Raw genomic sequence first — 14653 nt, 5'->3', positions numbered from 1 at the left:
ATTTGACCGATCTTGTATAGAGATTAATTACTGAAAATAACAGATAAAATATAAAGTTAAGAAACGTTTGATAACTATCTGGACATTATAAAGATTTTGCATGTGAAATTTGAAAATTTTCTAATGCATAAAAGTATTTTTAATCTTAAAATGAAAATTACTTTGCATATTAGGTAGGCAATGTGGGAAAAGAATAAAAAGGCATGAGAAAAACATTGCTTTATGAACCTTAAGACTTAATAAAAAACATTGATATTTTGTGTATGAAAGCAATGTTATGATTACTGATAATCTGCCAAATTTCCTTAGCATATGTTTACTAATTTAAAAGTCATAGCATGAAAACTATAACAAGCATAAAATGGTTACGAGGTCGGTCCCAGGGACCAAGCCCGTGCTGAAAGAGTAAACTGGCTTTCTAACTAAGCCATAACTACCTCAAAATAATTCTCTCAGCTACTTGATCTGAGAACAGTGTAATATGATACGCCATTCATTAAATTAAAACTGTGTCTTTTTAGTGGTTATAAATGATGGGATAGTAAGCATCAGAGAGAGAATTACTGGCAATTTGTGAATTAGAGGATGTGATAGGTAGGTGTGGCAAGTTGGTCTGATTTTCTAGTTTGTGCCTCATTAAACAAATAAAATTGAAGGCTATAAAAATTGGACTATGCCTTAGTAATATCTATACAGTATTGATTAATTTATGTTAAACTCCATACTTCAGAGAAGGATGGTAAATAAATTTTCTCTGAGAACAAATCTCATAATTGATATACTAGGAGAGATTGAAGATTTATTTAAATATTTCCATTTAAAATTATGAACTTGAAACTTGTATAATATTAAAATTTTATTTATTAACTATGTTTTGATGGCAAGTTTATTTGTGGTATACATTGATAATAAAGTATTTTAATTAAATTTTGAATTTAACTCTGTAAAAGATTGTGATGTGAACATTGACAACCTGTAATGAAATAAAATATCTCAAACTTAGCACAGTTTCATGATTGCTAATTAAAGCTATAAAGTAAGTTAAACATCCGGAGAGTCCAGATAGATAAGTCGAACTCTGTATATTAGATTAACATACCGATGCTACTATACTTTAAGGAAATACCTTCTTTGTGCAGACTACGTGTATGATAACATCAAGATTACACATGTTGACATTTATCTAAGCCAACATGCTAGTTTCTCTGCAAAATTTCAGTTCTTCCACAAAATGCATGCTAAATCATTCACAGACATCTCCCTTTAAGTTGCTGATTGATGTTGGAAAACATGTCACAGAAAACACTATTAATGGTGGAAGAAGGAGCTATCAACCTTGTTTTCTTGATAAAGATTGTTGACATCACCCTATATGCTATGTTGAGAAAGTTTGGATTCAAATTTTTTTTTAGAATGAAGATATATTTGTCTATAGAAATAATATAGAAAAATAAACTCATTACTACTTTTTTAAGATGTCTAATTTCAGAACAAAAAATCAGAGATTTACAAAGAGGAATACAGCATTTTATTGTATTTTGTAAAAAATATATTTATGTCTACAGAAATGAGATAAAGATTTATGTTGATTACTGTATCTTGAAAGTGTTCCTAATAACAAAATACCGTACCTGATATTTAATCTCTAATTTTAGGACTTGATAAGCAGAACCAGATCTGAAGACACTGGCATCAAAGTTGAAGTTAATGGGAAAATTCTTGATTCTTGTATTGGTCTCATGCAGGTAACTTTTTATATTATTATGTTTATGTTTTTATCTAATTTCTTTGTAGATTTATGACAACAGTTGTAATTATTCCATGAACATGAAATATGGTGATTAAATTTAAGGTCTGTTTATCAAATGTCTAAATGAAAGACAAATTAAAGATTATTTATAATGTTTTGGAAATCATATTCATTTCATTGTAAAAATTGTAATTTTTGTAAATTTTAGAATTCCATATGAGTGAAACTAGCATTTTGGGGCCATGGGTGCATTATAAGAGTGATGGTCAAATCCCACTATTTTTTTAGACAAGAGTTAGCAGTGGGTGCTACTAACTAGCTGCCTTCACTCAAGTCTATCAGTTCGAAACAAGGGATGGCTGTATGCAGATAACCCTTTTTCTAGCTATCATTAAAGTTCTAAAACAAACAATTGAATATAATTGGGTGTGGCATTTATTAAAAGTACATTGATAGGACATCTTTGAACACAATTCTAAATTTTGATAAAGTTCTATGAATGTTCCTTACAACACATTAAATCAGTAAGTATACTAACCATTGTTTAAACTTCTTTTAAACAGTTGACAGTTAATGATTTTCTTATAGATTATAAAAGTCATTAACAGAAGTTTTCAGATTTTTCCTTCCAAGATCAGAAGTACTTAGAAGAATGTTTGGCATATTTTGTGGTATTCAGTCTTGGAATTGTTTAGAAATGGAAGCATTTTGAAACTCAGTATACCGAAGTCTTGTCTTTTATAAATGTAGTAGATAATGGTGACAACTGAAGACATTACAAAGATTTTTCTCTTCCATATTTATTTATTAAACAACCATAGACTGCTACATTTGTGTTGATAGAATTACTACATTAGAACCTTGATTAATGGGCACAGCACCGTTAAGGTTACAACTTTTCAGTGCCTTTCTTTTTCTTGTTATTTGTAACCAAAATAAATCTTGCAATAACTGGCATCTTGATTTTTCGGATTAAAGGCAGTGTCTTTAGTCTTGTTCTCTATACAGGCACTCGATAAAATGGGCAGTTATCTTTGTATGCCTGTACAGTATACCACTAAATTCCAAACATCCCAGAAGGATGATCAATATTCAAACATTTGTAACGTTTATTGTATTGGCTCTGAACCATATACTGTAATAAAAGTTTTCACAGATTCAAAGTGCAATCTTATTACTCTGGGGAATTTTCATTGTAAACACTGTAGGATACATAAGCTGATAAAATCCACATCATGTTCTTTGAGCAGGGCTCAAATCAGCTTATTTCTGTGCACGTGCTATGTTGCTTTCAAGAGTATCGTGTTACTGAGTTACGTAAACAGTCTAATGACACAAGTGGTGATTTGATGCTTTATCTTCAGAGTTTGAACTGCTAAACATTCCACATTTATTTTCTATGTTTATTTTACTGTCAAACATTTCAGTAGAAATCTGCTGACCAATAATAAAGAAAAAAAAGGCACAGCTAATCCACCCCCTTAGACCTCCTGTTGACAATGCTCCATATCATGGCAACCTCCGTGTCGTGCATACACCAAACAAAACAGGGAGACTTAAAATTCAGAAACTTAGTATGGTCCATATGGAATCCAGCTTTGTGTGGCTCATTTTTGATATTTTGGGTACCTTGCTATTGAGGGCATTTGTATGCAGTTGGAACGGTGCCTTTAATGTCGAGGTTTTACTGTACATCTGTGTTGATTGGACTGCTACATCTCTTTGATATAACTACTGCATCTGTATTGATGGAACAACTACATCTGTGTTGATTGGACTGCTAGATCTGTGTTGATAAAACCACTACATCTGTGTTGATGGGACTGCTACATCTGTATTGATGGAACAACTACATCTGTATTGATGGAACTACTACATCTATGTTGATAGTACTACTACATTTGTCTTGATGGGACTGCTCATCTGTGTTGATAGAATTAGTACATCTGTGTTGATATAACTACTACATCTGTATTGATGGAACTACTACATCTATGTTGATAGTACTACTACATTTGTCTTGATGGGACTGCTCATCTGTGTTGATAGAATTAGTACACCTGTGTTGATCTAACTACTAAATTTATGATGATGGGACTTCTACATCTTTGTTGATAGAACTACCAACTTTGTGTTGATGGAACCACTACATTGAGTATATTATATTAAAATGATGTTTAATATGCGAATCATACACCGAGATAACAAATGTGTGCTCAGATTGGGGATATCCATTGTACTTAATGTCATTGAAAGGAAAGAAATATGGATCAACTTTGGGTACCAGGACTATCCAGAAAGTGACTTACAACAAATTCTATCTTAAAACATAATAAACAAAGAGCAGCGCCTTGTAACAGGTGAAACTCCACAAACACAAAGTTCAGTGGGAGAAGCCTTCTACACTGTCCCATGCAACTACACAAAATAAACAAATAAAGTCTTTGTCTGTAAAAACAACACAAGTTACTTCCATTACATATGAATTCAAACATCACATTTGAAATGGGTATTCATGCTATTCCATATGAAAACATACCAGTCAAGTTGGCAGACTTGGTACCTGTGTATGCCTGTAGAATCAGACTGTTGAAATGAGTACTGAGAAACTGTACTCATGCACTAGATGTAATGTGAAACACATGCAAAGAAGAGCGGTGTACTTTGAACATGACAGTATTGTGATGTAGCCTTTTGCAATGGAAACTGTGCTGCATGGCTATTGTCAACATGCATGGTTGTTAGAGCATGAGTAGACATGGCAACATGGAATGTAATGACAAGTTGAATCTCCAAGATCATTTTAAAATAATGTACCCAACCTCTGTACATCTACACAAGGGATAACCTCCAACCAGGAGCAATTTGTCTGTACACAGGGGATAACTTCCAACCACGAGCAACTTGTTTGTACACAGGGGATAACCTCCAACCAGGAGTAATTTGTCTGAACACAGGGGATAACTTCCAACCAGGAGCAACTTGTTTGTACACAGGGGATAACTTCCAACCAGGAGTAATTTGTCTGTACACAGGGGATAACCTCCAACCAGGAGTAATTTGTTTGTACACAAGGATAACTTGTGAGCAGTAGCAGTTTTTCTATATGCATCAGTAATTTCTGTTTATACAGTGGATGGTGATACTGAAACGTGGGGTAATGACTTAAACTGTTTAACATACATATAATTAAAGGACAACAAGGGACCTGTTGGTCCATCTTAAGCCATTCCATCTACTAAACCAAACTTTAAAAATAAAAACTCAAAGTCAGCACTTATTATTCAAGTTTTTATGAAGCTTTCCCTTAAATTAACTGAATCTACCATAACTGAAGACAATCCATTCCAAGGGACAGCTTGTTAGAAAAATAAAGCTGTCTTAACTGAAGATGACTTCTTCTCTGTCACAATTTATATTTGTGTCACCTAGTCCTACTTTTCACACCATTAGATATGAAAAAAAGATGATGCATCAATGCTACCAATTAGTTTAACAATCTTAAACATCTCAATCAGATTCCCCTCTAACTATTATTTTTTCCTCAATAGAAAACAATTTCAGAGATCATTACCTGTTCTCATGTGCAAGTCTTTTCATCCTAAATATACATTAATATATTTCTAATTATCAGTTATTTTTGTTTCTCAGTTCTAAACATTTACAAGTAGTTATCAATTTGATGCATGAAGACTAATTATGTTATTAAGGTTTTGAGAAAAGCAACATAATGTGTTGTGAAGGTCATTTCAGTAATTGTTATCCCTTTCACAGCTACATGAGTCTTAAAGATTAGTATTCACATACCTGTAAAGTATTTTAGTAAAACTTTTAGTGAGACTTATATTACTGAGGAATTTCTAGTACATCTGCATTTCACTGGTAACTGAATTCAACTATAAAGAAACTACAAATATAATTCAGTCCTTAGCCACGTGTGGAACTGTTCAATGAGAACAAGATTTGTTATTTTGGTTAGAATCTAGTTTATGGAAGAGTTCAATGAATTTAGCACACTTCAATGTAATGATATTTGATAGGGCTTTCTAAAAAATCCCAAGATTTCAACAACACAAAAACATTTATAATAATATATTATAAGTATAATAACAGTTTTGTCAGATGAGGGTTAGATAAATTTTATTATAGTCCTCATTATTATTCATTGTAACACATATTTCTTAATGTTTAGTCATTATGTTTGATGCTGTCTTTCTTTTCTTGTCATTATAGGCAATCAAAGTCCTTGTTAAGAGTTCCAAAGAGCTTCAGAATGAAATTGTTTCTCAAGGAAAGGTAAATTTCTGGATACTTAATATGAACTTTTATATTTACATGGAAAATGTAATTTGTTGTAATAAACATTTTGATAAGCAGTTTTTGAAACAAGTTGTAGTGTTTTAGGCCCACAGTGTTGAGCAATTTGTAAGACTAGTGGCAGTGTTTCAGGCCCACAATAGTGTGAGTTCTTAGGGAGTGTTTATGGTAAATTATTAAATGTTACAAACGACTTCATAAAGAACTACTAGGGAAGTATTGTAAACAGTCAAGTGTTACTAATGATTTCATAAAGAACTGTTAAGGAAGTATTGTAAACAGTCAAGTGTTACTAATGATTTCATAAAGAACTGTTAAGGAAGTATTGTAAACAGTCAAGTGTTACTAATGATTTCATGAAGAACTGTTAAGGAAGTATTGTAAACAGTCAAGTGTTACTAATGATTTCATAAAGAACTGTTAAGGAAGTATTGTAAACAGTCAAGTGTTACTAATGATTTCATAAAGAACTGTTAAGGAAGTATTGTAAGTCAGTCAAGTGTTACTAATGATTTCATGAAGAACTGTTAAGGAAGTATTGTAAGCAGTCAAGTATTACTAATGATTTCATGAAGAACTGTTAAGGAAGTATTGTAAACAGTCAAGTGTTACTAATGATTTCATGAAGAACTATTAAGGAAGTATTGTAAGCAGTCAAGTGTTATTAATGATTTCATAAAGAACTGTTGAGGAAGTATTGTAAGCAGTCAAGTGTTACTGATGATTTCATGAAGAACTGTTAAGGAAGTATTGTAAGCAGTCATGTGTTATTAATGATTTCATGAAGAACTGTTAAGGAAGTATTGTAAGCAGTCAAGTGTTATTAATGATTTCATGAATAACTGTTAAGGAAGTATTGTAAGCAATCAAGTGTTACTAATGATTTCATAAAGAACTACTAGGGAAGTGTTGTAAACAGTCAAGTGTTACTAATGATTTCATGAAGAACTATTAAGGAAGTATTGTAATCAGTCAAGTGTTACTAATGATTTCATGAAGAACTGTTAAGGAAGTATTGTAAGCAGTCAAGTGTTACTAATGATTTCATGAAGAACTATTAAGGAAGTATTGTAAGCAGTCAAGTGTTACTGATGATTTCATAAAGAACTATTAAGGAAGTATTGTAAGCAGTCAAGTTAAATCATTAGTAACACTTGACTGCTTACAATACTTCCTTAATAGTTCTTCATGAAATCATTAGTAACCATAAAGAACTGTTAAGGAAGTATTGTAAGCAATCAAGTGTTACTGATGATTTCATGAAGAACTACTAGGGAAGATGGTTTTCTATCTGAATAACCGAAGTTTTTATTACAAAGATGGTAGGAAAATAAACAGAAATTACAAACAGAGTATTTTTGAAAATAAGAAAAAGTTTGTTTTGTGAATAGAACAAGCTGCTTAATAAAATCACAGTTTCTGTATGCATGTACTATTCCTTCTCAGATATGTATATGAATAAAAATACTTTTTTGCTCATTTGTAAATAAGCATTATCTGTAGTCATATGGTGTGTTGTAGATGTGTTTGAGAATATAAAACATGATGTGAGGTTACCACATCTTAAAGATATTAGTCACAACATCATTAATTTTTTCACATTCAAATTGAAGAAAAGAAAATTACATTTCACAAAAATTTTGTAAAAAATAACCAAAAACTTAATATAGTTTATTTTAGACATAAGAGTACATAAATAGTGGTTTTAGGAGAGTTTTGGTAATATTTAAACAAAAACAGATCTCATATTAAAGATTTTTTAATTTTGTGCTTTTGAAAATATTTAAATTAAAGAATAGATTAAACAATCTCCAAGTTTTTTATATTATTATTTGAAGAGGGGGACGTATAGAACTAGAACTCTTCAAAATGTCATCATCTTCACATGATAATATAAATAACTCTCTAAATAGGAACTCAGGATTTTGCTAACTATTTTCTGAAATTGGCCAGACCTTCAGTGGCTGTAAGACTTCTTTATACACTCAACATGCAAATTCCATTAGTGTTAAAAGCTTCACACTAATTGTAAGGCAAATATTTTCAAAAGAAAATATATAGTTAACCAATAGGCAACACATTTTTATATCTTTGTTGCCTATGTGGTTAACTATATATTTCTGTTGAAAATAGCTGCCTTACAATTAGTGTGGAGCTTTTAACACTAATGGAATTTGCAAATTGAGTGCATAAAGAAGTCTTACAGCCACTGAAGATTTGACCAATATTAGAACGTTTTTGGTGAAAATTTAATTATTTCAATAAATGTCTAGATGTGTTTCTCTTTTACTGTACTTAACACACATTATGGAGTTATAAATATGGCACACTTAAGATATGATGACATGCAGAGTCTTGCCAAATTCCATCCTTAAATTTACAGAAACTGAGATTTATGACAATTCAGACATAATAGCTTAGTTAGAAGAAGCAGCTGCATAGTTACAGAATCCCGAGTTCCTAGTTAGCAGAATCCTGAATTTGAAGTTAACAGAATCCTGACTTCCTAGTTAGCAGAAACCTGAGTTTGAACTTAGGAGAATCCTGAGTTTGAACTTAGGAGAATTCTGAGTTTGTAGTTAGCAGAATCCTGAGTTCCTAGTTAGCAGAATCCTGAGTTTGAACTTAGGAGAATTCTGAGTTTGTAGTTAGCAGAATCCTGAGTTTCTAGTTAGCAGAATCCTGAGTTCATAGTTAACAGCAACATTTTTAAACATATTGGTGATGTACAGTTTTTTTTAGAGAGGCCTGTGTAAAGCTTCGTGTATTTCTCAGGGCTCTGCTACTGATAAAGAGTTCTACAGCAGAAACCACCGGTGGACAGAAGGGTTGATCTCAGCAGCCAAAGTGGTGGGAATGGCTGCTAAATTCTTGGTGTAAGTTAGAATCGGCTACTCATATCTTACTCCTGAGTCTTAAACTTTTTGTGGTTCTTTAAGTATAGCAAGTACTTCTGTTTTGTAACCTGTATTAAATTAATTTCTGCTTTACCTCACCTCAGGCCTTTAATCGTGTTATATTTTTAAATGAAAAATTAAATATTTTTTATAAAATATTTCAGTGTTATTAGAAAAATATATTATTACCTGTAACAAGATAATGATTTCTCAGGTATAGCATTTTAACATTATAAAGTTTTTAAGGTTATCTTAGAAAGAATATGTCACTATTTTATAAATCATGTGTTGTTAAATATTGTTAATTTTTTTACAGTTTTAAATAACTGAAAGTCACTCACAATATTTAAATGACATATGTTTTAAGTAAAGGACAGATAAAAAGTTCAAACAGTATACTATTCCAGAACTTTTACTTAGGACAGAAAAAGTTTCAGTGTACTGTTCCAGAACATTTACTAAGGACAGATAAAGTTTTCAGACATTGTACTGTTGCAGAACTTCTACTGAGGACAAATAATGTTTTCAGACAGTATATGGTTCCAGAATATTTACTAAGTAGAGATAAAATTTTCAGACTATATACTGTTTCGGCACATTTACTGAAGACAGATAATGTTTTCAGACTGTATATGGTTCCAGAATATTTACTAAGTAGAGATAAAATTTTCAGACTATATACTGTTTCGGCACATTTACTGAGGACAGATAATGTTTTCAGACGGTATATGGTTCCAGAATATTTACTAAGTAGAGATAAAATTTTCAGACTATATATACTGTTTTGGCACGTTTACTGAGGACAGATAATGTTTTCAGACAGTACTGTCCCAGTAAAAGTTCTGATTTGTAGTAACAGTTCGCCAGTATTGTATTGTATCGTGCAGACATGAAACATAAAAATTTTTTTCAGTGATGCAGCAGATAAAGTGGTCAGTGGAAAAGGTAAGTTTGAAGAACTGATGGTAGCATCACAGGAGATAGCAGCAGCTACTGCCCAGTTGGTTGTGGCCTCTAAAGTGAAAGCAGAACGAGGAAGTGAAAAGTTGTCCAATCTTTCCAAAGCTTCTCGTTGTGTCAGTGAAGCCACAGGAAATGTTGTTGCAACTTCAAAGAGTTGTGCTGAGTTGGTTGAAGAATCTGGTGAGATCTTAAAATATTTTTATTAATATCCTTTTAGTTTAACGATTAACAATTTGCATACATTGTAGTGATTGGGTGATGTCTTGTTGCTACATCTGTGGTGTGTGGTAATGTTGATACAACTGTGATATATTTTAATGTCCTGTTGTTACAACTGTAATATGTGGTAATGTTCTCTTGCTACATCTAGTGTGTGGTATTATCCTGTTGCTACATCTGTATTGTGTGTTAGTGTTGCTACATCTTGTATGTGGTAATCCTGTTGCTACAAAGATATTGTGTGGTAGTGTTCTATTGCTACCCTAAGGTGTGTGGTAATGTCCTGTTGGTACAACTTTGATATGTAATAATCTTCCTTAGATCAAAACTCAAAATCATCCTAGTAATGAGTATAACTGTTACTACATTTGTATGTATAATAGTGTTTTGTTGCTACTACAGTGATGTATGACAGTTTTTTGTTAACTACAATTATTGTCTATAATAGTGTTCTGTTACTACTACAGTGATGTATGACAATGTTTTGTTAACTACAATTGTTGTCTATAATAGTGTTCTGTTGTTACTAGAATGGTGTATGACAATCTTCTTTAGCTACATTTATGGGTATAATAGCGTTCTGTTGCTACTACAGTGATGTATGACAATGTTTTGTTAACTACAATTGTTGTCTATAATAGTGTTCTGTTGTTACTAGAATGGTGTATGACAATCTTCTTTAGCTACATTTATGGGTATAATAGCATTCTGTTGCAACTAGAGTGATGTATGACAATGTTTTGTTAACTACAATTGTTGTCTATAATAGTGTTCTGTTGTTACTAGAATGGTGTATGACAATCTTCTTTAGCTACATTTATGGGTATAATAGCATTCTGTTGCTACTACAGTGATGTATGACAATGTTTTGCTACTACAGTCATAGTTTATAATAGTTTTCTGTTGCTACTATATTATTGTATGACAATGTTCTGTTAATACAGTTGTAGTGTATGACAATGTTCTGTTAATACAGTTGTAGTGTATGACAATGTTCTGTTACTACAACACTATTATACACTACAATTTTGTTGCTACTACATTAGTGTATGACAATGTTCTGTTAATACAGTTGTAGTGTATAATAGTGTCCTGTTGCTACTCGATTAGTGTATGAAAATGTTCTGTTACTACAATTGTAGTGTATAATAGTGTCCTATTGCTACTAGATTAGTGTATGACAATGTTCTGTTACTACAGTTGTAGTGTATAATAGCATTTTGTTGCTACTACATTAGTGTGTGACAATGTTCTGTTACTACAATTGTAGTGTATAATAGTGTTCTGTTGTTACTACATTATTGTATGACAATGTTCTGTTACTACAGTTGTAGTGTATAATAGTGTCCTGTTGCTACTACATTAGTGTATGACAATGTTCTGTTACTACAATTGTAGTGTATAATAGTGTTTTGTTGCTACTACATTAGTGTATGACAATGTTCTGTTACTACAATTGTAGTGTATAATAGTGTTCTGTTGTTACTACGTTAGTGTATGACAATGTTCTGTTACTACAGTTGTAGTGTATAATAGTGTTTTGTTGCTACTACGGTGGTGTATGACAATCTTCAGTTAATACAATTGTTGTGTATAATAGTTCTGTTACTACAGTTATGATCTGAGATTATGTTCTGTTGCTACAGTTATGATCTGAGATTATGTTCTGTTGCTACAGTTATGATCTGAGATTATGTTCTGTTGCTGCAGTTATGATCTGAGATTATGTTCTGTTGCTGCAGTTATGATCTGAGATTATGTTCTGTTGCTACAAGTGTAAAACATAGACATGACTCAAACTCTCAAAATGTTGATTTGTAACTCCAAGCTATTGAGATAGTAAGTGATAATCATAAAAACATATTTATTATCTGTAGAGGTGATGGATTTCTCAAAGCTCTCACTTCATCGGGCCAAGAGACTTGAGATGGATTCACAGGTAAAGTTGTACTATTTAACAAAACCAAAACTTCTCTATGTTATAGTATAGGAAATATTCCGTACTTCTTTGCATTACTAACTTGTTACTCTGAATGGTAGGAGACTTCCAGTTGAAATCTTTGTGTTAAGTACAGTTTAACTCCACATCAGAAAGTGTTAAAGTTGCATCAAAAAATATAGTCTGTCATTAAACCTCTTTGTGTGTTTCATTTTGTATTAATTTTCCATTGTAAAGAGTGGCAGTTACTTTCCATGTGCTTTGTAGAAGTGTCCTTCTGATAATGTCAAAAAGTGTCAGCAATGATAAAATACTTAAATTGGCAAACAGAACTAGACAGATTTAGCTGAACATTAGAAAAGCTGTAGTGCAAAATCAAAATATTTTTCTTATTGAATGAATTTCAATTTAGGTCTTTACATTTCTCGAAATGAAACAAGAGCATTTTATTGGATGACAGGCTTAAACTGCCCTCAAGTAAATTTCTGTTGTGATTGTCCTCAATTTCATGTTCTAGGGGTTATGTTTCAGTAAACAGATTATTTTGTTTGAGCAGGTCCGTGTGTTGGAGCTGGAGAATGACTTACAGAAAGAAAGAATGAAACTGGCAGCCTTAAGGAAACAACATTATCATTTAGCAGGAGCAAGTGAGGGCTGGGAAGAAGAGGTTTGTTTGTTTGTGTTTCATTAAGAAAGGAACACTCGAAAATAGTGATGTTGGTTTCTTTCTTATTAGCAAAGAAAGAAAAATACTGCAAAAAATAAGGTTAATTTGCTTATTCTTGTTTTTTATTAAGGAAGAAAGGATGAATATGGCTACTTTTCTTTTTTGTTAAAGAAAAGACTGAGGTAATGTTTTAAAGTAAAAACCAAAATGTTTTGAGGGAAGTTTGATTGTTTTTTTTATATAACTAATTTTGTGAATAGAGAGTAAGAAATGTTGTTTCATTTTGTTCACTAAACAGATAGATGGATGAGCTTCAAAAAAGATCTTGTTTGTTTTTAAAACAATATATGTGTAAAGCTACAACTTATCATGTCTTTGATTTTTAACTTAACTTTTGAGTCGAAGTCCATATTAGAAACACTTTGGTGCAAGTATAAACAAAATCATATGTAAACACTCAGGACAAGTATTTGTTCCAATACGGTACTTCCCTTCTTTCATAAGATTAACTATTCTTGTTTATTGCTGCCCTCTATATGCAAACTTTTTTATTATGCATGCCACAAGCCCTCTGCACCCCCTTTTGGAATCAACTGATTCCAACATGTCTCTCATGCATGTGACTCCCTCTATGTGCCTCTACCAAACTATCACTTCTTGTTTGGCAGTGGTTGCATTCAGATGTCTTTGTTTTTTCGTCTGGTTTCATGTTTGGGATCGTATTTTCTCAAAGTGGTTTAATTTCATTTCATATACTCAGTTTGTTTTGTTTTTTTTTACATTATTTCAATTCCGAAGTTAATGTTGCCACTTTGGCTATCTCACAATCGACAGGCGCTATACCACAGGCTTCAGGTGCTGGCGACCCAACAGGAGATTTGTCTACGTTTATTCGCAGTGAGATTGAACATTATATGGGTCAAGCTTTATCTCCAGACACTGCCCCTCTTCGTCCTGAACCTGTGGAGCCTCATCTTGACGAAGACTTGGATCATCTGTTTCCACCTCTTGATTCTGCCATGCCTTTCCATACCCTCCCTGAGGATTCTGTTCAGCCATACACATTTTTTCAGACTTTATTTCTTAGGTATGTGATGTTTTATCCCTTGCTCCTATATGTTATGACTCTCATCTTTGTTATTGCATGAATATACTTTCCAATCCTAATTGGTGTTTCCCACGTCCCATGACATTCTGGTTCATACTGACCAATTTGCCTTGCCGTTGGGTGATGGTTTAAGTATGCCTCATTCCCCACAGGCTTTGGATTAGTCGGCCCTCACATTTCATAGGGTGGACTGTCCATATCTCAACCAACAGCTGTTGGGTTCAGTTTTGCCCATTTTGGGAGCAGACCCTGAATCTCTCGTTAATCTCACCCATGCCCAATTTTTCCATCTTACCATCAAGACCTTTTTTGTGGTACCTTTCCACATCCATCTTCTGTCTGAGGCTCTTCACAGAAATCCTGAGTGGGTTTTCTGGGAATACCTCCCTCCATACCTCCTCATTGGCTTGTTTATCGTTGTCTTCTCTGGCTTTACAAACGTGGTATCGTTGTTGTTGGGACCTTTTTGATGCTGTTTTATCTAGAATCCATATATCTGCTTCTTATCGATGGGATTTGTGTATGGCTCTGTTTTAAGACGTTTCATCTTGGATATGGTCCCAGAATCCTTAGAGTCTCAGGTGGTATCTGTCCAGCAACAATCTGCTATTTCCCATATAGTTTCCCGTTTATCTCAGTCAGGGTGAAGTGTGTTTCCTGTTTCAGTTTCCCATCCTTCTCCTTCCCATCTCTTACCGCCAACAGTTCCAGTGACTACCCGGTGGGTTCGGGCCCAGTGGGAGCTCACCTTGTGGCCTTTATTCATCAGTGGTGCACTTTCATCTTGGATGTT

The 14653-nt window shown here is 32.9% G+C and overlaps 1 protein-coding gene across 1 annotated transcript in view; it reads left to right on the top strand.

Moving 5' to 3' along the window:
- LOC106471796 (huntingtin-interacting protein 1-like) overlaps positions 1-14653 on the top strand; it is a 61469-nt gene that overhangs the window by 43418 nt on the left and 3398 nt on the right. Inside the window, exons 23-28 of the mRNA XM_022400409.1 lie at positions 1656-1745; positions 5984-6046; positions 8843-8943; positions 9878-10107; positions 12024-12085; positions 12642-12752. Of these exons, the coding sequence (XP_022256117.1) occupies positions 1656-1745; positions 5984-6046; positions 8843-8943; positions 9878-10107; positions 12024-12085; positions 12642-12752 (657 nt within the window). The remainder of the gene's footprint in view (positions 1-1655; positions 1746-5983; positions 6047-8842; positions 8944-9877; positions 10108-12023; positions 12086-12641; positions 12753-14653) is intronic.

The sequence above is a fragment of the Limulus polyphemus genome, unplaced genomic scaffold, assembly GCF_000517525.1.
Source record: "Limulus polyphemus unplaced genomic scaffold, Limulus_polyphemus-2.1.2 Scaffold4865, whole genome shotgun sequence".
Classification (NCBI taxonomy): Eukaryota; Metazoa; Arthropoda; class Merostomata; order Xiphosura; family Limulidae; genus Limulus; species Limulus polyphemus.
This window is presented reverse-complemented; position numbering and strand designations above follow the sequence as displayed.